The 21,429-nt window shown below is 42.4% G+C and overlaps 2 protein-coding genes across 5 annotated transcripts in view; one reads left to right on the top strand and one right to left on the bottom strand.

The window, feature by feature from the left end:
• Positions 1-15,135, top strand: part of NT5DC3 (5'-nucleotidase domain containing 3) — a 44,574-nt gene extending 29,439 nt beyond the window's left edge. For 2 of the 3 annotated variants that reach the window (XM_083401272.1, XM_083401270.1), the window contains exons 6-14: positions 920-1,057; positions 2,418-2,478; positions 4,432-4,534; positions 4,669-4,770; positions 6,114-6,195; positions 6,522-6,608; positions 10,487-10,627; positions 11,304-11,368; positions 13,319-15,135. In XM_083401272.1, the coding sequence (XP_083257398.1) occupies positions 920-1,057; positions 2,418-2,478; positions 4,432-4,534; positions 4,669-4,770; positions 6,114-6,195; positions 6,522-6,608; positions 10,487-10,627; positions 11,304-11,368; positions 13,319-13,580 (1,041 nt within the window). In that variant the 3' untranslated portion in view covers positions 13,581-15,135. The remainder of the gene's footprint in view (positions 1-919; positions 1,058-2,417; positions 2,479-4,431; positions 4,535-4,668; positions 4,771-6,113; positions 6,196-6,521; positions 6,609-10,486; positions 10,628-11,303; positions 11,369-13,318) is intronic. The other variant, XM_083401271.1, reaches the window with a different exon arrangement.
• Positions 15,136-16,180: 1,045 nt separating this feature from the next.
• STAB2 (stabilin 2) overlaps positions 16,181-21,429 on the bottom strand; it is an 86,603-nt gene continuing 81,354 nt past the window's right edge. For both annotated transcript variants that reach the window (XM_083401266.1, XM_083401265.1), the window contains exons 66-69: positions 20,680-20,790; positions 19,773-19,895; positions 19,235-19,351; positions 16,181-18,584 (exon numbers count right to left, since the gene is read on the bottom strand). In XM_083401266.1, coding sequence (XP_083257392.1) covers positions 18,534-18,584; positions 19,235-19,351; positions 19,773-19,895; positions 20,680-20,790 — 402 coding nt within the window. In that variant the 3' untranslated portion in view covers positions 16,181-18,533. The remainder of the gene's footprint in view (positions 18,585-19,234; positions 19,352-19,772; positions 19,896-20,679; positions 20,791-21,429) is intronic.

The following is a 21,429-nucleotide window of genomic DNA, read 5'->3' on the forward strand; positions in this document are numbered from 1 at the left end:
TGCCTCTTTCGAACTGGCATTTCCCTTTGTTGAGATGGCTGCTGCTTTTTATTATTCTTCATGCAGAAATCAAGAGTGGAGAAACAATATTTTTAAAACCAGTTGCATCGCAAGGAAGTGCATGTAGTCGAATGCTCATTCTGAAATATGTTGCTTATCAAATTGGATGCTTTCGAAATACAATCTTATGGTGCGAGCCACATCCACCTTAACATATAGATGGTTTGTGGGAATGCAAATGTAAAATAGAAACATAGAAGATTACTTGAAATGTAGCCGATTTAGGATGGCTTGGTTTTGTTTTGTTTTTGTTTAGGGCTCATCACTCACTATGTCACGGGTAGGTAACCTGTGATTAGGACACCTCCCCTCCCTTTAATTTTTTTCTGGCTACATCCTTAGAGGGGTAGTTCAGTGGAGTTATCACCAAGCTAATGAGGCAATAACTAAATGGCAGTGGAGATACATATTCTGACTGGCCCAGAAATTCCAAAAATTGCCATGCCTTTCAAGACTTCCATAGTTTATTTTTGTACTGAACTTTAATGCTTGTGGATATCTAGATTCCATGCATGTACTGTATAAGGATTTTGTTCACTAATGTTGTGCCTGATGGTGAACAGGTTAGTTTATGCTGTCTATAAACTGATGTGGAAAAGGATGTTTTATTGTACCCTCACCAGTGTTCTGTCACTAAGCTGAAATTGTTTAAGAATTGTTTATTTTCTAGCACAGAACCTGTTTTCACAAGACACTTAAACGCACACATTGCATGTTGTAAACCATTCTCTGATGTTCCCATGTGACTCATTCCAAACCAGTCTTGTTGTGTCTGTCCTCTGTTTCCTATAGACTTAATGCAAGTAGCAGAAACTAAAGCTTTACAAAACTGGTTTATGACATGTATGCTTGTTTGCAGAGTTCACAAGGTAACGCCATGAAGCAGTTCATGGATATCTTCTCCTTGCCTGAAATGACGCTCTTGTCTTGTGTGAATGAGTATTTTCTGAAAAACAATATAGACTATGAGCCAGTTCATCTCTACAAAGATGTAAAGGTATTGACTTGTCCCATTTTAACATCCATCCGTGTGACTTTTTCATGCTGCCAGATGCATATGCCGATTTCCTTCTTTGCCAACTACCACATTCCTCCAGTTCCGAAACAGCAAATTCATTATAATGAGGAGGGTACTGCACACTGTGCTAAACTATATGGCCTGCAAAACAATTTATAGTCTTGTATAAATGTTCTTCTGGCTATTGGATTTAATTGGCGATGAGGTCATACTCAGCGTAGACTCATTGAGAAAAGCAGGCTTATATGAGTCTAACTTTAGATATTGCCCAATATATATGAGAAGCTCTTTTTTAAAAAGTGTGGATTGAAGTGCAAAATTCAACTTTTCTTTTTCCTGTTGGAAATCTTAAAAACTGAGGAGTGGGGGAAAGGTAGCGAGTAGGATTTCTAAGTATCAATGCCGGGGTCCCCCCAGCCTCCCCACATTCCATGCTTTGACTGTTCCCTGTGATTAGGAGAGTGATTCTGGAGAGAGAGTCAGCTATATGCTGTTGTGAAATTACTTTGGGATATTTTACGAGAAGTGATTCATAAATGGAATTAAATAAATTGTGCAACTTATACAGTTTGTAAAACTTAATATTACATAGTCCAGCTTCCCTTTATGCAAAATTTGGCTTGTCTTAGACAAAATTAGGAGTTCTACTTGATGACACCAGTGTCAAAGTACAGTGGTACTTCGGGTTGCATACGCTTCAGGTTACAGACGCTTCAGGTTACAGACTCCGCTAACCCAGAAATAGTACCTCGGGTTAAGAACTTTGCTTCAGCATGAGAACAGAAATCGTGCTCCGGTGGCGCGGCGGCAGCAGGAGGCCCCATTAGCTAAAGTGGTGCTTCAGGTTAAGAACAGTTTCAGGTTAAGAACGGACCTCCGGAACGAATTAAGTACTTAACCCGAGGTACCACTGTATGTAGCTTTCCTATTTGAGGAAATTTTCAAGTGGGATCCTATATCAAGTGGGTTTTTTTGGGGGGGTACTGGATTGTTGTTTTTATTTTGATTATGTATTCTGTGGTTTTATATTTTGATTTTATTCTGTGAACCATCCTGAGATATAGGGGGGTATATAGGGTATAGGGCGGTATATAAATTCAATAAACAAATATTTCCTTAGTCCTGTTTTTTTCTGCTACCCCCATTCCTAGTGTCTGGATATCTTGCACTTCCTGACACCTGCTTTTGGTAGTCTAGCAATCAGCCAAAATACTTATTAAAGACTGTGCTCTAAGTTGGGGGTGGAAGGTGTCCCACTCACTAATACTCCATTTTCAGTTGAGTAAATTTAAATTTGGAGAAAGATCTCCCTGTTCATTTACATTAATTTCCTTGACAGGACTCGATCAGAGATGTCCACATCAAAGGAATAATGTACAGTGCAATTGAAGCAGATATTGGTAAGTGTTAAGAGAGCTTTTATGAAGGAACAACTTGTTTTCCTCTTACTGTTAATGTTTTACAGTGCTTCGTTCTAACAGATGGTGTTCTTCGTGCTTTTGCAAACACCTGGTGCAGTGTGAATTGTTGAAGTAATGTAGGGCAGCAGTGGTAAAGCCATGGTCCCTTCCAGGTGTTGTTGGGACGCAATTTCCATCAGCTCTGGCCAATATGGTGTGTGGTCCGGGAGGTCCTGCAACATCTGGAGGGCTACAGGTTCCACATCCATCACATAAGGACATCTCCTCCCAAACACACATTGCTCATTCCTGTATTAGTCAGGGGTAATGGCAACTGCCTTTATCTGGACATGAACTGCAACAGGTGTTGTGGGAACCATATCTTCAGTGAGGCAAGGTGGCTGTATGTGCAAGGATGTGGGCATTGTAATGGTGTGTGGCTTCTAAGAGCTTGTTTGGATGTTCCAGAAAGCCTCAAATACGTCATTTCAGTCACTTGTACAACATCTTTTCGCACTTTTGCTGCAGAGCTTGCCTTTTAGTAATTTACACCTGCCTGACGAGGAAAAGTGCAAGTTTCTGAAGGACTTGTGCATATTTCCTCGAAGGTGCCCCAGCCAGAGGTGTGAATCTCTGGCTGCGGTTGTCTTTTTTTTATTTTACAGATCCTGTAAGCCACCAGAGAACAGTGATCTTGAGTGACAAGAAAATGGGGTTAAAGTACAGATGTTGCCACTTTGGATATTTCACTGAGATTTTGAATTGGAAGTATAGAATAAGGATACACAACCTGCCCTTGCACCAGCTTTTTGCTACTTCTGTCGTTTTCTGCCTCTTCCCTCTCCAAATCTAAGAAGAGAAACAGGGTTCAGTAAAACTGGTCGTCTGGACTCCTTGAATTTTGTAGGGATTCTATGCCCACTGCTGTTCTAAGCAAGCTAGATTGTGCTGTTTCTCCAGAGCATGCTGGCCGTAAGACCTCTTGCACCCAGAGTCGTGAGTCGCACTTGATTTCTGCAAGTCTCTGTATTTTCCTCATGATGTAGGCTGGAGCCGGAACAAATTGCCACCCCTCTAGATGCAAAGGTGGCAAACCAGGACAATTCATCAGGCTTGCACGGTAGCTAGATTTATTTAATGAGGAATATTCTTTCAGATGCTTTAGATTTTTAAAGTCATGGTGCACAAGATGTTCCTTAAAATGTTTAGACAGTTCAGAAATGTTATGCGCCTTTTAAAGGCTTCAAAATGCCAGGGTGTTTGGGAGTCTGAATTTCCAGTCTGGTGTAGCTATAAACCTTTGGTTTCCAGGGATAACACCTCTTCACAAATTTAGGAGCTTAGGGTTTGAGTGAGGGCTTTTTCTTGGAAGTAGTTTTTTTTATGCCAGGTCAAATCCTTGGAACTTTCGGCGGATTCGCAGAAACACTTTTATGTCAACAACATTTTTCAGCAACCGTTGGCCATAGCATATACTATTGCCGGCCCTTCTGGGATTGTGGGAAGTGCATTCAAATTACAGGGCTTGGATTCCAGATGATTAGCTCAAGCTGCAGTTTCTCTTCTTAAGAATTTTAACCTTTGCTTCTTCTTTTTAAAAGAACATGGCATTCACAGCAGTAGAGACACAAATCATGTTGCCTTCTGTGTGAAATGGGGGCACCTTCCAAAGAAAGGCTTCTATCCTTATGTCTGAGTTCATATGGGGCATGTGCGTACGGCCAAAGGTTCCACACCCCCAATTTACCCTGTGGACTCTTATTGCTCTTTACATTGCGAATCTTTTTACACTGCGTTTCTCAGACGGCTTGTACTCAACCCAAAAACAGTGTAACGGAGGGAACATGAGCAGGCTTAGAATTTACACAAGCTTTGATATATACATAATATAATCTGGGGTTTTGTAACTTGTGTCTTTCTCCCCCTTCTCTGCCCACCCCTTTCTCTCTGTAGAGAAATACATTTGTTATGCTGAGCAAACGCGGGCGGTGCTTGCAAAGCTGGCAGATCACGGCAAGAAGATGTTCCTCATCACAAACAGCCCTAGCAGTTTCGTGTAGGTGGATTTCTTCATACGTACAAAACCAAAAGTGTTTATCTAAAACAATGGGTGTCGGTAGTTGCTTTAAAAAAAAAAAAAAAGCAGGCTAGTAATATTTGTGTCAGTAAAAATTGGTTTGCTCTTTGCAGGGACAGAGGCATGAAGTACATTGTTGGGAAAGACTGGAGGGAACTTTTCGATGTTGTCATTGTCCAGGCTGACAAGCCAAACTTTTTCAATGACAAGAGAAGGTGAGTCCCTTCCTGTAAAAGCATCCTCTGCTTTTACATTCACTTCTTTAACAAATCCATCACCCCCGTGTTCCTCAGTTATGATGATGATGATTAAAACCATTAACCTTTTAACCTCTTTCTCACGGTTTCCTAATACCTTTGCTGGCTCTTTCCCCTCAGCAGTGGGAGCCCTTTCTTTCCCCTTCTACCCCTGCAGACACATAGCTGGCTCTTCAGTTCCTGCCGCCTGAGGCCAGATTTGTAGTTCTGAGGCAGAGCAGGTGGACACCACTGTAGAATTAGCCAAGAGAGCCTTTCTAGCTTGACAGGAATTCGGGTAGAGTGGGGATATGAGTGTACATGCATGTGTGAAGCAAAGGCGACAGAGGATGCAAAAGTGGTCCTGGGCACTTCTTCTCCTTTTCCTCTCCCTCAGACCACCACTTTCGCCTCCTTTCCTCCCCCCTCTTTTCTCTTTCTCACACTCAGCCGGTCCCTATGTCCACCCATCATGTTTTCCTATCTTTCTCCTCCCTCACCTTCCAACCCTGTGAGCTTCTCTCTAACCATCTCCTGCATGTGGTTGATGACATTGGTCAAACCAAAAGGCCATGGAAGGGCCAAGGGACAGGGGAAGCAAGTGAGAAAGCCCCGGGTGGGCCGTAGCACTGAGGCCCACCTGAAAGTGGATGGAGGTCCATGGCTGGTTACTGTCCCACCATTTGAGAAAAGTTGCACTAGAATGTGCATTAATCTCATGCTTTGGACTTCTGGTCTACTTTAAGAAGAAGTAGTAGTTAAAAACAAACAAACAATCATAACGCTGCTGATGCAGGAGGCCAGGTGAATGTAATGGGTGGTTAATATTCAAAAAATGTTGAGAGTTTATCTTAAAGACTTAGGTAATAAAAGCTGATGGCATCTGATTAAGAGCTGACCTCTTTGCAAATTAGGCTGCTTTATAATTTACTATGGTCACACTGTGTGACTTGAAGATCTATGGTGAGCAGCCAGGTATTCAGTGAACTAGGTTTTCTGAAGTCCTTCACCAGGGCTACTGCTGGTTTTTACCAAAAGGGTTGGTCACCCAGTTCCCTCAGTGATGATCAATATTTAAAACTGGAAGGGACTTCCAGGATCATCCACATGTAAGTTGTTGTGCCTCAACAGGATTTACTGAATGAAGACTATTCCTACACTTCTGAAGCTGTTTATTTTGGGGGGCAGGCAGGGATACTCTGCAGGAGAGTGTAATTTATTCTTCTTATATTCTGGTTGTATCTGTTTCCATTGAGTGGTGACGGCAGTAGTACTATTAGGTCAATGATCTTTGTGAACTCCCTCTCTCATTTTTTAAACAGACCTTTCCGCAAGGTGAATGAGAGAGGTGTTTTGCTTTGGGACAAAATCCATCAACTGCAGAAAGGCCAGATATACAAACAGGTATGTTTTTTGTTTGTTTAAATATTTATACCCCTCACCTTTTCACATCAAACTGGACCTTCCTGACAATCATGGTGAACATACACAAGATCCAGAGCAACCTTAGTCAGCAGCATTGAAAAGTGTGTGTGTGTGTGTGCGCGCGCGTTCATTGTCTGTATCAGCTGATTGCCAGCCCTGTGTTTCTTCTTGACAATATTAGCATCTGCTTTTCATGTGAAAAGCAAAGATTTTACTTTTCCTCAGAGAGGGCAAGCTGCCAGCATGACAGTCACCAGCTTCTGTTTATGACTTATAATTTTGTCTTTTCCTCCCTTCTCTCGTAGGGCAACTTATATGAGTTTCTAAAGCTGACTGGCTGGAGAGGCTCCAAAGTCTTGTATTTCGGGGATCACATTTATAGCGATTTAGCAGTAAGTAACTTGCTCCCCTACTTGTTTGTTTGATAAAAGCTGGCCATGTCTACAGAAACGACCTGCGTACTGTGAAAATAATTTTGTAAAACAGGGAGATTTATGAAAAAGATAGACCAATGCGCCAAGTTTCTGCCATAAAAGTGAGTAAAGCACTGATGGGATTACTTGTTTCTGTTCGGGGAAACATAAGCCTCTTATTGCACCTTCCACGTAGTTCTGAGTTTTATTTAATGGTTGGGAGCAAGGCTGCAGGGCACTTGGCTAAGTTTTTGGGCTAGATATGGATGGCTGTCATTTCCTGTGGGTCCAAATACAGATTGGGGCAAAGGATTGACTGATGTGCAGGGATCCCAAAGGAAGATGTACAAAACTCCAGAGTGATCAGTTTTAGTGCTTTATCATAGAGATATATCAAGAGACTTAGATACAGCAGTGCAATGCAGGATTCCTTGCCACTACACCTTGGGACACATGCCGAAGTGGCAAGCATAATGGCTTTGTCTGTGAGGGGCTAATCGTGTATGGGTTACTTCATCAAAAAGCAAGCTACGTAAGCTGGCAGCAATAACCCAGTTAACCACCCCTGGGATAGAAGTCCATTCCCCACTCCCATCCATCACTCGGATAAGGGTGCAGTTGACAGGCAGCCAGCATGAGAAGCCTCTCCTTTCCCAGCTAGCTAAACAAAAAAGCGAAGGCTTCCAAGCTTCAGTGCAAGCAGATAAGCACATATGAGTTCATTCGTACAGTAAATACCAATTAGTCCTGGGGTTATCATGACTACCAAGATGGCGTTTACAGGTCTTCTGGGACATTCATACCATTTGGCTCTGCAGTGGCCTAAAACAGGAATAATTGCAGTTCAAATGAGTTACTGTTATATTTAAGTGGAGAATTGAGAATTGAATTAAGTGGAGAACTTTTGAGTACTTCAGATCTCTTACACTTTGCAGTGGACTCTTGTATGTGTGCGCTCTCTCTCTCTCTCTCTAACTTCAAAACTTAACAGGGCATCTTTTCCATGTCTATAAATGTAAGCTGGGTAAAATATTACTTAATGTATCTCAATAATGAGGCCGAGGAAGAGATAAGGACAGCTTTGCAGACTAATGCTCAGGCCAAAAATAGCAATAAATAAGATGATGAGTTAGGAATTACAAAGCAGTTTGTGCAATAGAAATTGGATTTAGGTTTGGGGATGTTCCCAGCTTTACTCCACATTTTAGCAGCTGACCATGTGTGGTGGGCCTCTATAAGAACCTCAGCACCAGACTGTTTGATATTTTTATGTGTGTTCATTTTAACTCACTTATCCACTAGGTAGTCAAGGTGATATACAGAGTGGTAGCTTTGCAGCCGCAATTGGTAAAGTCCTTGAATGTGCCTGTTATTGACACATGGATGTAGGGCCGTGCCTGTTGCAAAGAGACCTGTCATGATTTGTGCTAAAACAGGGATTAATTGAAACATCTTGTGACTACTGCATCACAGTCGTTGGGCTGACATCCAGCAGTTAAGTTATCCTTCCACCTGCCAATCACATGGAAGGTGCAGAAGGGGAAAGAAAAACCACTTGTAGTTGTAACATATGAAATCTGCTCTAATGCCCAGAAGGGCCTGATGGCATAGGGAATCTCCCTGCCAGCCCCAGCAGTTCCCAGGAATGTGGCCAATGACTTGTCTGGAGGGCCCATGTAATGTGTTTCATCAGGCTACAGCTAAACTACGCCTTGAAGCTTTTACATCCATTGATAGGAGAAGCAGAACCCCTTCTAATGATGGAAGAAGCTTCACAGAAACTAGTAAGGGACTTGCTGTTGCAAGTGCTGTTTTAGCACTGAGTTTTTAATTACTGAAGCCTCCCTTTTCCTATCTGGGAAGGATGCTTATCACATCAGGGCTAACCCAAAATTGACTCTGTATACAGAGGGCTGGGAGACTTAAATGTACCGTATTTTTCGCCCTATTGGACGCACCGGCCCATAGGACGCACCTAGTTTTTTGGGGGGGAAATCAAGGGAAATTTTTTTATTTCCCCCCCAGGTTTGCGCAGCCATCCTCAAGCTAGAAGAGGGAGACGGAGCGCTCCGTCTCCCTCTTCTGCCTTCAGGGACAGCCTCTCTAGCCTCCGTGGGGCAGTGGCTTGCCCCGCTGTCCCCCGAGCTTGTGGGGCTGGTCGGGAGGGGGAGAAGCAAGCTTGCTTCTCCCCCCTGCCAGCCTCCAGATCAGGTCGGGGAATAGCGGGGTGGCAATGCTTTGCCTCCCCGCTATCCCCCAAGCTTGTGGGACTGGCAGGGGGGAGAAGCAGGCTTGCTTCTCCAACCCCCGCCAGCCTCCAGATCAGGTCGGGGAATAGCGGGGTGGCGGCGCTCCGCCTCCCCGCTATCCCCCGAGCTTGTGGGGCTGGCAGCGGGGAGAAGCAAGCTTGCTTCTCCCCCCCGCCAGCCTCCAGATCAGGTCGGGGAATAGCAGGGTGGCGGTGCTCCGCCTCCCCGCTATCCCCCGAGCTTGTGGGGCTGGCAGCGGGGAGAAGCAAGCTTGCTTCTCCACCCCCACCCCCCGCCAGCCTCCAGATCAGGTCGGGGAATAGCGGGGTGGCAGCGCTTTGCCTCCCCGCTATCCCCCAAGCTTGTGGGGCTGGCAGGGGGGAGAAGCAGGCTTGCTTCTCCAACCCCCGCCAGCCTCCAGATCAGGTCGGGGAATAGCGGGGTGGCGGCGCTTTGCCTCCCCGCTATCCCCCAAGCTTGTGGGGCTGGCAGGGGGGAGAAGCAGGCTTGCTTCTCCAAACCCCGCCAGCCTCCAGATCATCTCGGGGAATAGCGGGGTGGCGGCGCTGCGCCTCCCCGCTGTCCCCCGAGCTTTTGGGCTGCAGGACCTCCCGTCGGGCTTGCAAGAGTTGCGGATAGCTTCCTGAAGCCTGGAAGCTCCTTCAGCCTCGCTGAAGCCCCTCTCGCTCTCTGGGCTTCAGCGAAAGCCTGCATTCGCCCCATAGGACGCACACACATTTCCCCTTCATTTTGGGAGGGGAAAAAGTGCGTCCTATAGGGCAAAAAATACGGTATTTCAGAGTAACTTTAAAATAAAGCAAGCTAACTCTATTTTTTGTTAGAGATTGTTTTGTAATAGCGAAGTATAAAAATGCCAGTCTTTCGCTGGGTTTATTTTTTAAGACAGGCTTATTCCCCTGCAGTGACAGTGAAAGAGTCTGTACAGTCCCTTGTATATCATGTGTGTAAAAATGCAATGACTGAGTGCTGCTCATTTCACTTTTATCCTGCCATGCAGCACTAGCAGATTCCAGGGTGTGTTGTGCATAATATATAGGATAAAACATCAACATTAGAACTGAGAATAACCCTGGAGAACCACTTCCAGTCATTGTTGGCAATAGTGAGCTAGATCCTTTGCATGCTTGCTCTTTGGGGATTACTTCCAAGTTTGCAGAGGACTGCAGATGGTCTTTTTTCTTCTTTTGGCCCCAGCCTCCTTATTACAACAGGAGGAGAAATTTTCCTATCCTGTTTAAGCAGCTTAACGCAGGTTCTGTTAATATTTTACCATTTCCACATGTTATAATATTTCCCCCCTAATTGGTTTGCCTCCCTGTTCTCCCGACACAAATGTTCTTCCTGGTCAGCTGTGTGTTGTTTACCCCATGAGCTCTCCGGCCTGGCTACCTGGTATCAGGTGGATTCCCTCTTAGTTTGTTCCTCTTAATTATTTGCACAGTGGCCCAGCTGATCCACTTAGCGTGTAACTGCTGCTTATGTATAAGCAAGAATTACCGTACAAATGGCCTTTAGGGTGAAAGAGTACACATTGAATCGTTTTAACACTAACACTTTTGTGTCTTGTAATCCTGGCTGGCAAAATAGGATTTGACCTTAAAGCACGGCTGGCGAACAGGTGCAATTATTCCGGAGTTACGGACGGAGATTAAGATCATGAACACAGAGCAATACATTCAGACCATGACCTGGCTTCAGACTCTCACTGGATTACTGGAACACATGCAGGTTTGTTGTGCTCATTCTAGCTGCCTGCAGCCCTTTCTACAAATTCCTCTAGGGTTTCCGGTGTTGCCAATGTAATTTAAAAATGGGCAGAAATATGTGCCATCAGAACTTAAACACGAAAACAGCTTTTCATCAGAAATTATATTTAGGTCTGTTTCTCCTGCTGTCTCTTATAGACACACGGACGTCTTCATACAAATATTCTTGCACTCAAAGCAATTGTATTCTTCCCCTACAACCCTGTAAAAATTCTGTGGCTTTGTTAAAAGCATTAAGTAATGGGTTTCATCAATTGGGGTCACACAGCTGACAGCAAGGCTTTCAACAGTCGGATGAGGGAAACTATTTTTGGCAATTCTTCCTCCCACTCCCAGGGTTGGGGGACCTTGCAGAGCTGGTTTAGTGGAGGCATGGGGTGCTGTCAGGTTAGTGGGTGGTGGTTGAAAACAGCTTTGCTCCCTGTTCCAGTGGCGGATACAATCCCCTGCTCCTTCATAGTACATTAGCTTTGTGCTGACAAGTTAAAAAGCCACAGCTCTTATCTTGTTCACGTTTCTCCCTCTGTGTCAAATTTCTTAATGGTGTGCAGACATGATTACACTACAATATACTCATGTCCTTTTCCTGTTAATGAGTCTGTGTTAAGAACATACAAGGTTGCCTGTTATCATTTCAGGTTCACAGGGATCCAGACTCTCAGCTGATTTTACACGAGTGGAAAAAGGAAAGAAAGGAAATGAGGTAAGCATTAACACTGGGAATGTGTTTCAAGATTTGAAAATGCAAATCCAGATACAAGCTTTTAGCAATGTACGACAGTGCCCAGTTTGCTGTGTTTTCCCATTACCTTTCTTAATAGTAGTAGATACAGCAGAGTATTCAACACCATTGGATACCAAATCTGGCTGTTGGGGAAACAGGGTTTCCTTTTTTGTACTGTCTTGCAAAATATAATCAGGAGCATCATTTTGTGATCAAGGTTATGAAGCAATAGGTAACATGGGGAGATGGGACTCATGGATGGCTTTAATCCTCTAATTACCTGAATATGTCCAAATGCAACCCTGCAGGATGTGGTTGGTAGCCATTTTGAGCCAGTGGGCACATACTGAATTTTGAGAGTGCTATAGGTACCAGTCACAAAATGGCTGCCATGGGGTGTGACATAATACAAAACTAGAGAATGCACCTATTGCTGCTTCTCTTCTCCCCACAACAATCACATGCTTGCTTTGGGAAGTCGCAGGTGCCCTGACGTAATATTGTAGCACACACTTTGAGTTCTTTGTTGTCTCTTCACAAAACATTTCCACCAAATACCTCCCTTTTCTCCTCCAACCACTTGAGGTGAAAAACTGATCTAAACTTTTGCCTCTGATGTTCTTTATATGAAAGGATTATTTGTCATCTTAGGCCATCAGAACTTTAAGCATAATGGAAATAATTATTTCTCAGAACACCAACCTTGAGACCTTTAAAAAATATTTTTAAAAATCTGACAGTGCTTAAAACTGGCACTAACTTAAACCCCAGCATTGACTGACACTGTCAGCAGGGATGTAACTAGGAGTAGGATGAGCAGAAGGAATGACCAAATTAATATAGGTTGCAAGAGAAGTATGTGGGTCAGAGGTACAATATCAGGACACTGGATATGTCTTCAAGGTCTTGCTGTGAATCGATGAACTTAAGCTTTTGATGTTTCTTCTTATCCCTGTGACTGTGATTCCAGGGGCCAAACTATATATGACAACTGAGCCATTTGTAGTTTTCCCTGATCTTCCCACCTCCTATTTTACTTTCGTTTTCATTAGGATGGGTACTTTTAGATACTTGCATCAAATTATCTCCCTATTGGTTTCTGATAGTTTTACTAGCTATTCCTTGGTTGGTTTAGTTTTTTTAGCTGTTTACATTATTTATAGTTGGCTTAATAGTTTGAATGCTCTTTTATTTTTGGAAATGGGTTTGCAAACCATCTTGAGAGCTGTACTGAATGGGCAGTACAGTGGTACCTCGGGTTACGAACTTAATTCATTCCGGAGGTCCGTTCTTAACCTGGAACAGTTCTTAACCAGAGGCGCTCTTTCGCTTATGGGGCCTCCCACTGCCACCGCCATGCAATTTCCATTTTCATCCTGGCGCAAAGTTCTGAGGTACTACTTCCAGGTTAGCGGAGTTTGTAACCTGAAGCGTTTGTAACCCGAGGTACCACTGTACATAAGTTAAACTAACAAATGAATGCAATCTTTGTCAGGAGCACATTCTAAAGACATTGCAAAATGCAGAGGGGAAAGAGTTGACGAAGTTTCCTCCCCTGGATTTTCTGTCTTAGAAGTCAGCTCAGTTGGTTAGAGCCTGGTGCTGATAGTGCCAAGGTTGCAGGTTCGACCTCCATATGGGGCAGCTGCATATTCCTCCTGCATTGCAGGGGGTTGGACTAGATGACCCCCAGGATCCCTTCCAACTCTGTGATTCTTTGATATCTGTGAAGCAAGATGAAACTGATGCTTTCTGAAGGTGACTTTCAGTTTACAAAATAGCATGGTACCTTGTTTAAATATATAAATAAACTGGTTTTAACTGGGGAAAGAAAGTATCTTTGGTTTAACTGTTAGGCACTTTGGAAGGCTTGGTTTCCCTTAAGGGGTTGACAATTCTAAGAATGCATATCTTTCTTACCCCTCCCAGAGAAACAACCAGGAACTTCTTCAATTCTCAGTTTGGAAGCTTATTCAGGACTGACCAGAACCCAACCTATTTTTTAAGACGCTTGTCTCGCTTTGCTGATATTTACATGGCATCCTTGAGTTGCCTTTTGAACTATGACCACGACTACACATTTTATCCAAGGAGGACTCCTTTGCAGCATGAACTCCCGACATGGTCAGACCAACTGTGCACTGGTACATTCAGAATACCATTTCTGCAAGAGATGATTCAAATCAAATAAGTTTTCTTTTCTCTCCCTTGGTTTTTATAATGGCAACCCTTTACCACCTTCCTCCCCTCTTCCACTGTCTCAGTAGAGCAAAGTATATTTATCGTAACATGAATGTATCTTTAAAAGCAATTATCTCTTCTATAATAGCTGTAGTAACTATTAGTGTATATGATTATAGAGCAAATATTTCTATTTAGGTCTCTTTTCTTGACTTTAGTGAGAGCTGATAGGTCGTGCTGCACAAATAGAAAATAGATCCCTTCCCCCAGCTGAATATTCGCTGAAAAAGAATTATTTGCACATAAAACAACAATTTAAGATATTTCTAGTTGTATGACATGCAGCCAGATATATTACTCTAGATGAGCATCACTTTGGATTTTGGACGTGTTTTGAAACTGGATTTATCTTAAATTGTAGCTAGTTTTCTTCTAGTTGGAGAAAGAAATATAAAATTTCAATAAGTTTTGAAGCTATGAGGGGGATAAGAAATCTTGTGTTCTCCCTACAGCTGCTTCCAAGCAGGGGAAGAGTTTAAACATGTGCCATACTTACAAACCTAAATTTAATTTACAACTTACAGAATGTGTTTGCAGAGATCATCTGCATGCAGAATTAGGTGTCTCTATGCAGATGTGCATCTGAATGCTCATCTGAGTCCTACTGGACTTGGCTGGGTTGATTCAGATGGAGGACAAACCCTCTCTACCTGGAGCCAGTAGTTGCTATGTAACCAGTTGTGTGCAAGCTAGATTGGAGTCCAAATGTACAACTTAGGTTCCCTTCCAAATTGCTATCGTTGGAATGCAACTCCCATCATCCTTGGCAGCTTAAAACAGCCTTCCCCAACCTGCTGCCCTCCAGACATTGTTTAACTCCCAACTCCCATTAGCAGAGCCGATGGTCAAGGATGATAGGAGTTTAGGGCCATCACCATCTGGATTCTAGAGCTCCAGGTTGTGGAAGGGTGCCTTGAAACAATTTTCCTTTTTTATTTTTAGAAGTCATGTATTTTGTCTGCTGAAGTTCTTCAAAATATAGAAAGAATTGTTCTCTTTATTTTTAGGAAATAATTTGGTCCCCCCAATGCTGGTCAGGTAAAGTTCGTGTGTTACTAGTTTGTATACATTTTATATGTACGTGAGAGGCTTTTAATCACATTGTTCTAATTCTCTGTGTTGCTTAAGAACTGCCTGCTTGCATGACTCAATATGGTCCGGGATTTCAGTTCATTGAAATAGACTTCTAAGTAATGCCGAGCTGAAGTTTTTAATTTTCCTCTTCGCCTTGAAAGCTATGGCTTTGGGGTGGGGTGTGGATCTCTTCTCCTCCCTTTATTGCTTTGGCACCACTTCCCCCCGTTTTCAATTGCATTGACATGATCCCTGAATGGCTGGATCATGTGAATGCAGTGCAATGCGAATTTAACCAATTGGATTGGATGATGTGCTGATATCTTGAAGGGCAAATGAAGCCCATTTTGTGTGAGAGCTATGTTCACATGGACGATCCTATAGACGTGTTCAGATATCAAGCTTTATTTTTGGTGTCTCTTCGCAGTGATCCCCCTAAAGCACCAAGGAGCTCCCTTTCTGGCATTAAGTATTTCCCCTACTTTTTATAATTGTTTTTGCATCGACACAGACTTGCTTAGTTTTCTGAGGAGTGGAGAGGCTGTGGCTTAGTGGCGGAGCATCTACAGTGGTGCCCCGCAAGACGAAATTAATTCGTTCTGCGAGTTTTTTCGTTCTACAAGTTTTTTCGTCTTGCGAAGCACCAATGTGTATTGACGGTTTCCCATAGGAATGCATTGGCGGTTTTTTAAAAAAAGGCGCAAGACGTTTCGTCTTGCGAAGCAAGCCCATAGGGAAATCCGTCTTGCGAAGCAACTCAGAAAACGGAAAACTCTTTCGTCTTGCGAGTTTTTCGTCTTCCGAGGCATTCGTCTTGCGGGGCACCACTGTACTTTGCATTCAGACATACAACCTCCAGGTTCAAACCCTGCCAATCCCAGTTAGGGATTCAAGAAAGGTCCCTACCTGGGACACTGGAGAGCCACTGCCAACACCACTGATCAGACTTAGTATTAGGCAGCTTCCTGTGTTCTTATGATGTGCTGGCCATATCGCCTAATTGCCATCTTACGCGGAGGGGCTTGAGCTTGTCTTTTGGTGACGCTGGCGGGGATGTTTTTCTGCCTGTAAATGTTATACTTGGTATGCATGTCTGCCACTGAGCACCTTAATGCTCTGTGCTAGAGTGGATGAAACTCTGCTGAGTCATTGGTAAAGCTTTATCAGAACAGTCGCCTCTGTTTTATTGCTTTTAAAAAAGAGGGAAAAGCCCTTTAAACAGAAAATCCAAGGGATTGGACTTGATTGTTAAAGCATAACCAAGACTTGGTGTTACTTGAAATGCATCTAATATTCTAGGCTTCCAAAGCCCCTTTAAAAGACTGTATTTGTATAAGATGTTAAAGAATGGAATTAGTTTGTATTCTAGAAAATTATGGCAGAAAGTGTTTTAAGGGTTTATGAGAACACTATCCAGTGTTGTGTACTCCTTCTCCACACAGAATTTTTGTACAAAATCGCTTTGTAGAAAACTACTTCTATTGCAGATTACTTTTATTTCTTTGTATACAAAGTATATTAACTGGTGCTGATTTGCTGCTACATGATGTCGTATATTGTAAAATGATCTTGCATGTGAAGTGATTGGGGCCTAACCAGCTGCAAACTAACATTTGCTCATTTATGTTACTGATGTTATTTAAAAGCACTGTAATCACTTATTGTAGCACCCACAACTTCTGATATTGTAGCCATGTGGAATTTTGTCAGTATCTGAATACCAAAAAGGAGGTCAGTAGTTTACTTCTTGACAAACTGACTTCCCCAAAAATAGAAATTGCCAGATAATTTTTCTTTTTTGTATCCCGAAATGTCTCTGGTACAACATCATGCAATAAATGTCTTGTCACATTCATTAAGATTATAATTAGACTGGAAGTCGTAATTGTTGGTTTTAAAAATTTATCTGTAATAGAAAAGCCTCCAGCAGCATGAAACTGTATTTGAAGAGAAATGGTGGCAATTACACACAACCCTCTGAATTTTAGACTAGAAGTCTACAAGATGTGATATTACATCCACAGGGAACCTGCTTAAGATCCTTACCTGTTCAGTACAGGTGTCTCCCCACTTATATGGGGGTTCTGTTCCTGGGTACCACATGTATACATGAAATCACATATAGTGAGGAGCACCATCTAAAAAGCCTGTAAACACCTTCTGGAAACCCTTGAAAAACACCAGCAGTAGTTACCAGACTGGCAAGAATGGTGGAAACGGTGGCTCTGTTTTCTTCATCACTGGAGGACGATGTGGAAAAAAGGAGGGGGTAGACCCATACCCTGAAGTGGCCGTAATTCAGAGGTAGACCACTAGGCATTTACCCACTGTTTTTCAGGCTGTTTTTGCCCTTTTTGAAGTTTAGTTCGAATTATTTCCTGGTGCCGCACATGAGTCAAATGCATGTAAGTGGGGAGATACTTGTATTCTTATTTTTATAGCACTGCTTTCCAGTAGCAGAAAGTTTCGCCGGAATTCTTCTCCGAAATCAGAGGCGTTAGTCATTTAATAGCAGACACAATGTACAGTATTTTACAATTTATTGTAATTATATATCCTACACTTCTTTCAAGGAGTACAAGGTTCTTCATTCCTCTTTTTAAGCTTCCCAACAGCTCTTAAGAGCTAGCAAAGTCACAATGCCATTCAGTGAGCTCCATAATTGGGTGGGATCGGAACAAAAGAGGAAGTAGCATTGCTCTTGCTAAGCTTTGGATTTACTGTGCAGTCTTGCAAATAGAATGCTAGCGTTCACATTTTCAGTAGCCTTCCTCAGTAATTTGTGACTTCGAGAGAGAATCAATTCTCAGTTCATATAAATGCCCCACTCTCTCTTAACAGCCATAGGTAAGGGCTGGATTTAGTCAATCCTTTCATTCGCTTCTGAACGAATTAGGATACTTCGTGCTTCTACCCTTGTGGCGCTTCTCTACAGTTAAAGAGGTTCTGCACTTGCTGTTGCTCTACATTATACAGCAATTGCTTTAACCGTAAGGAAAATCTCTTAACAATCTTAATTAAAAGTTTACTCCTAGATTTAGCCTGTATTGCTGCCTCTTGAGCATGGGATGGATGCAAAGGGAGAAGGCACCAGTGTCCTATCTCTGTTACCCCAATGTCTGTTTCTGTAGTGTAGAGGCCTTAATTGCCAATTTTCTTGCATTCTCTATTTACTTTTATAGCAAAATAGTGCTTCTTGGAAGAAAGAAGATTTAATTAAAGCCTGCTTCCATGGAAACTGACAGTGGGGCAATCAGGCTAATAATTCACTGATCCATCAGGAAGTAATAAAATCATCAGAACCTGAAAAAAAAAAAAAGTTAAATAAAAGGAACATAAGCCCTCAGTAACTCTTTGCCTGGACAGAATGGTGCTGAAATTAGAAGCCACTTTTTGCAATGAAATGTATCTGAATAAACTTTTTTAACAGCAGAAAATTCTTATGAAGGGCCCCCCTACAAGAGCAAATTTCAGTCGAGCAAAGTCAGCAATCCCATGTTCACGATTATGCATTATTTTGTTTTTTAAATGTATAGCTAACTATATCTGCAGCATATGATAAGGAGCACTCCTTTCCCCATGAAAATTATGAGTTAAAAGCAGAACAGTAGAAAACCCTGAAGAACAACTGGATGTCAGGAAAGCAGGAACTGTACAATATAATAGTAAAAAAGCGTTGAAAGAAACCGAATTGCCTTCAGCAACTTTGCTGAGAATTTACCATAGTCTTCAAATGTCCCTCCCTAAAGCCAGACAATTCTTGGCATTTCCTTGTATCTTCACATTGCTTTAGCTGAAAAGCTGCTTATTTTATCTCCACATTCAGGCATCAGATCTCATCCTGGGGACCACTGCTCACCAGTTGCTGTTCATCAGAAACCTGAAAAAACAACCTACAATTTATATGTTGTAGTTATATACGAATTTAATACTAATTTACAAAGCAATTCCCTATTTAAAATACAAAAAAGAAGAATGGGTTACAATAACAGTATTCATTTTTGGCATAATTTTTGCTACTGACATCCTGTAAAATCAGTACAACAAAGCATTTGTTTATGTCCTTTTCACCTCGTGATTTCTCCAAAGATCTTGGGGTGGCATACATTGCTTTCCAGCTCACAACAATCTTGTGAGGTAGGATTAGGCAAAGATAGTGTCTGGTTATCCAGTGAGTGGGGACTGGCTGTGCAGTAGTATCTCATTTATGCAAAATTCAATTCCAGCTGAAAAAAAGCCCTGCTCCTGGAGGGTCTCAGATTGGGAAAGTCTCTGTCCGGTGTTCCCAGAGAGAAGTGGAATTCCTGCTTCACATATTTCCTTGTCTGAGCAAGCCCTTCATTCAGCTAAGACTTGCATACAGAGACACTGATATAGCAAGAGACATTAAAAATAAATCATGGTAAATTGACATAGCTCCTGTTGTCACCAAAACTGGTGCTGCAACGTATTACATGCTCTCGCTTTTTCAGAAGAAGCTCAGGTGCATAGTTCTGTTGATATCTTATCGAAATCAAAATGAAAACTTACAGAAAATGGATCATAAGAAGAATCTGGTGCTGAAGTTGTGGAGCTTTCATAGTTAGGGTTTGAGATGTTTGAAGACGGTGCTCTGTCCAGTGTGGTCACATCAATATCATCCTTTTGCTGTTTTAAATAAGTAAGTGAACAAGTTTGTTTCACAGATAAACTGAGGAATTCAGAAGTCATAGGATATTTTTACAAGTGCTTCTAGCAAACATTCATAATGTTCACAACAATGGCTTGCCTATAATGTCTGAACCAGGCCAAGGTGGTAACAAAATGAAGATGCCCAAATCCTGTTCATAATGGGAAATAGCGGAAGAACTCTGCTTTTGTGTCTTCCTTTTCTGAAAATAGTTACATTAAAGGGAAGCAAACTAGTCATGATTCTTTTTCATGATCAAAGGTGCAGCATTTACAGCAATTGTGTTTGGGCAGGGGACAATTTCTACATTTTCAATTGCCACTAATTAAAAACTTGTGTCAAAATTCAGGAAAAAGCGGTAGCTATGAAGGTCAACTTACATTTGCATTGGTTTCTTACCTTGAAATATGGGAAACGAATGGTTCCCTGCTTAAATCTGAAGTATGAATAGCCAATTAGAGCAATGATCCCTATGACCAGGAGGACTGCAAAGAATATTCCAATTCCGGGATGTAGAGAGGCCTAAGTGAAGACAGCAAAGGAAAACCAATGCTTTAGGAAGGGAGTTTCCAGCTACCCTCCTCTTGGAAGCCTGATAAGAAGCTGCTTCTGGGACTAAGGTAAAGCTGTTACTGGATGCTACATGTTGTTTAAGTAATCTTGTTATGTCTAAAGCATTGGAATATGGATAATCCTGTTAGTTGTAAAGAACACAACAGCATGTATTGTGGTACTTCAGAGTTTCCCAAATTTATTGTGGCATACGTTTTTATAAACTAGAGCCCACCTTGTCAGATTCAATAAATAGTATCCTCAATTGGTGTGTTTATGCCTTTCGAGGTGGGCAACCTTCCTTCCTCTCCCAAGGCCTCACGAGGCAACGGGCAGGTACTTGGGGGACTGCATTATCAGTGGATACAGCCAACATGCTTAAGTCTAACAAATGCATAAAGTGGTCAAGACCGTAGTAAGCTGTCCTGCTTCACAAAGGATGAGGAATCGCTCTGTGAATGATACGACGGCCAGCCAAAGTGCAGTGGAAATCCATATTCTGCTGCAAATTACCCAGGCGAGTTGCAGGGTGCGGGACCATTTCCCCTGAGATACATCTGGGAGAGAAACCATTACGTGCACCAAATAAAGTGAGTGCACTTTTGTAGCAGGCTCCCTGCTGAAGCTATGGACATCTGTATGCACTCTTATCAAAGCTCATATCTGTTTCCAAAGAAGAAGTGGGACTATTTGTTCAGTTTTCCAGTTGACCAGCAAGTGAGTTAACAAAAGAGACCAGTTGCACAAGACTTACATGGGGCACAGTAGGAGCCTTCAGAGGTGCTGTGATGACATGGATGACCCCATTGGAAGCAATGATGTCCCATTCGAGGATAGCTTGTCCAGCCACATACCGTTTTTCCACCTAAAAAGTAAAAGCAAACCAAATGGCAACTTGACAAATACTTATCTGACCTTTCTAAGTTTCTTCAAAACACAGCTGGAGCTTATTTCTTAGTGCTTAGATCCTTCTCATATGATCCCGCTCATGGCTGAAGAACTCAGCCCCTTATTTTAGTGTGTTATTGGACATCAGCCCAAGGAAACTTCAATTCTTCTCTGGCGAGAGTTACTGGAAGCAGCTGGCTGGAGGAGGTGGAATCTAGCCTCTCTTAAAAGGGAATTTGCTTCAGCTACATTTTAGTTTTAGGCAGATATAATCTCTTGCTGAACTAATGTCACATTCTTTCCATCTCATTGGGTAACTTTACTTGCTCAATCCTGATACGGTATGTTTGTTATTATAATATGACAACTACGGTACTTATAAGTTAGTAGATTGTAATTACCAAGTTTCCTAGGAATGTGTGTTAACCTTTGGCTCCCTTCGTGTCTACCCAACACTAGATACTACCGAAGACTGAAGCCACCACCTTTTGATTGATTTCATATACAGTGGTACCTCTGGTTACGAACTTAATTCGTTCCGAAGGTCCGTTCTTAACCTGAAACCATTCTTAACCTGAGGTACCGCTTTAGCTAATGGGGCCTCCCGTGCCACCGG

The sequence above is a fragment of the Podarcis tiliguerta genome (genome assembly GCF_965153285.1).
Source record: "Podarcis tiliguerta genome assembly, chromosome: 10".
Classification (NCBI taxonomy): domain Eukaryota; kingdom Metazoa; phylum Chordata; class Lepidosauria; order Squamata; family Lacertidae; genus Podarcis; species Podarcis tiliguerta.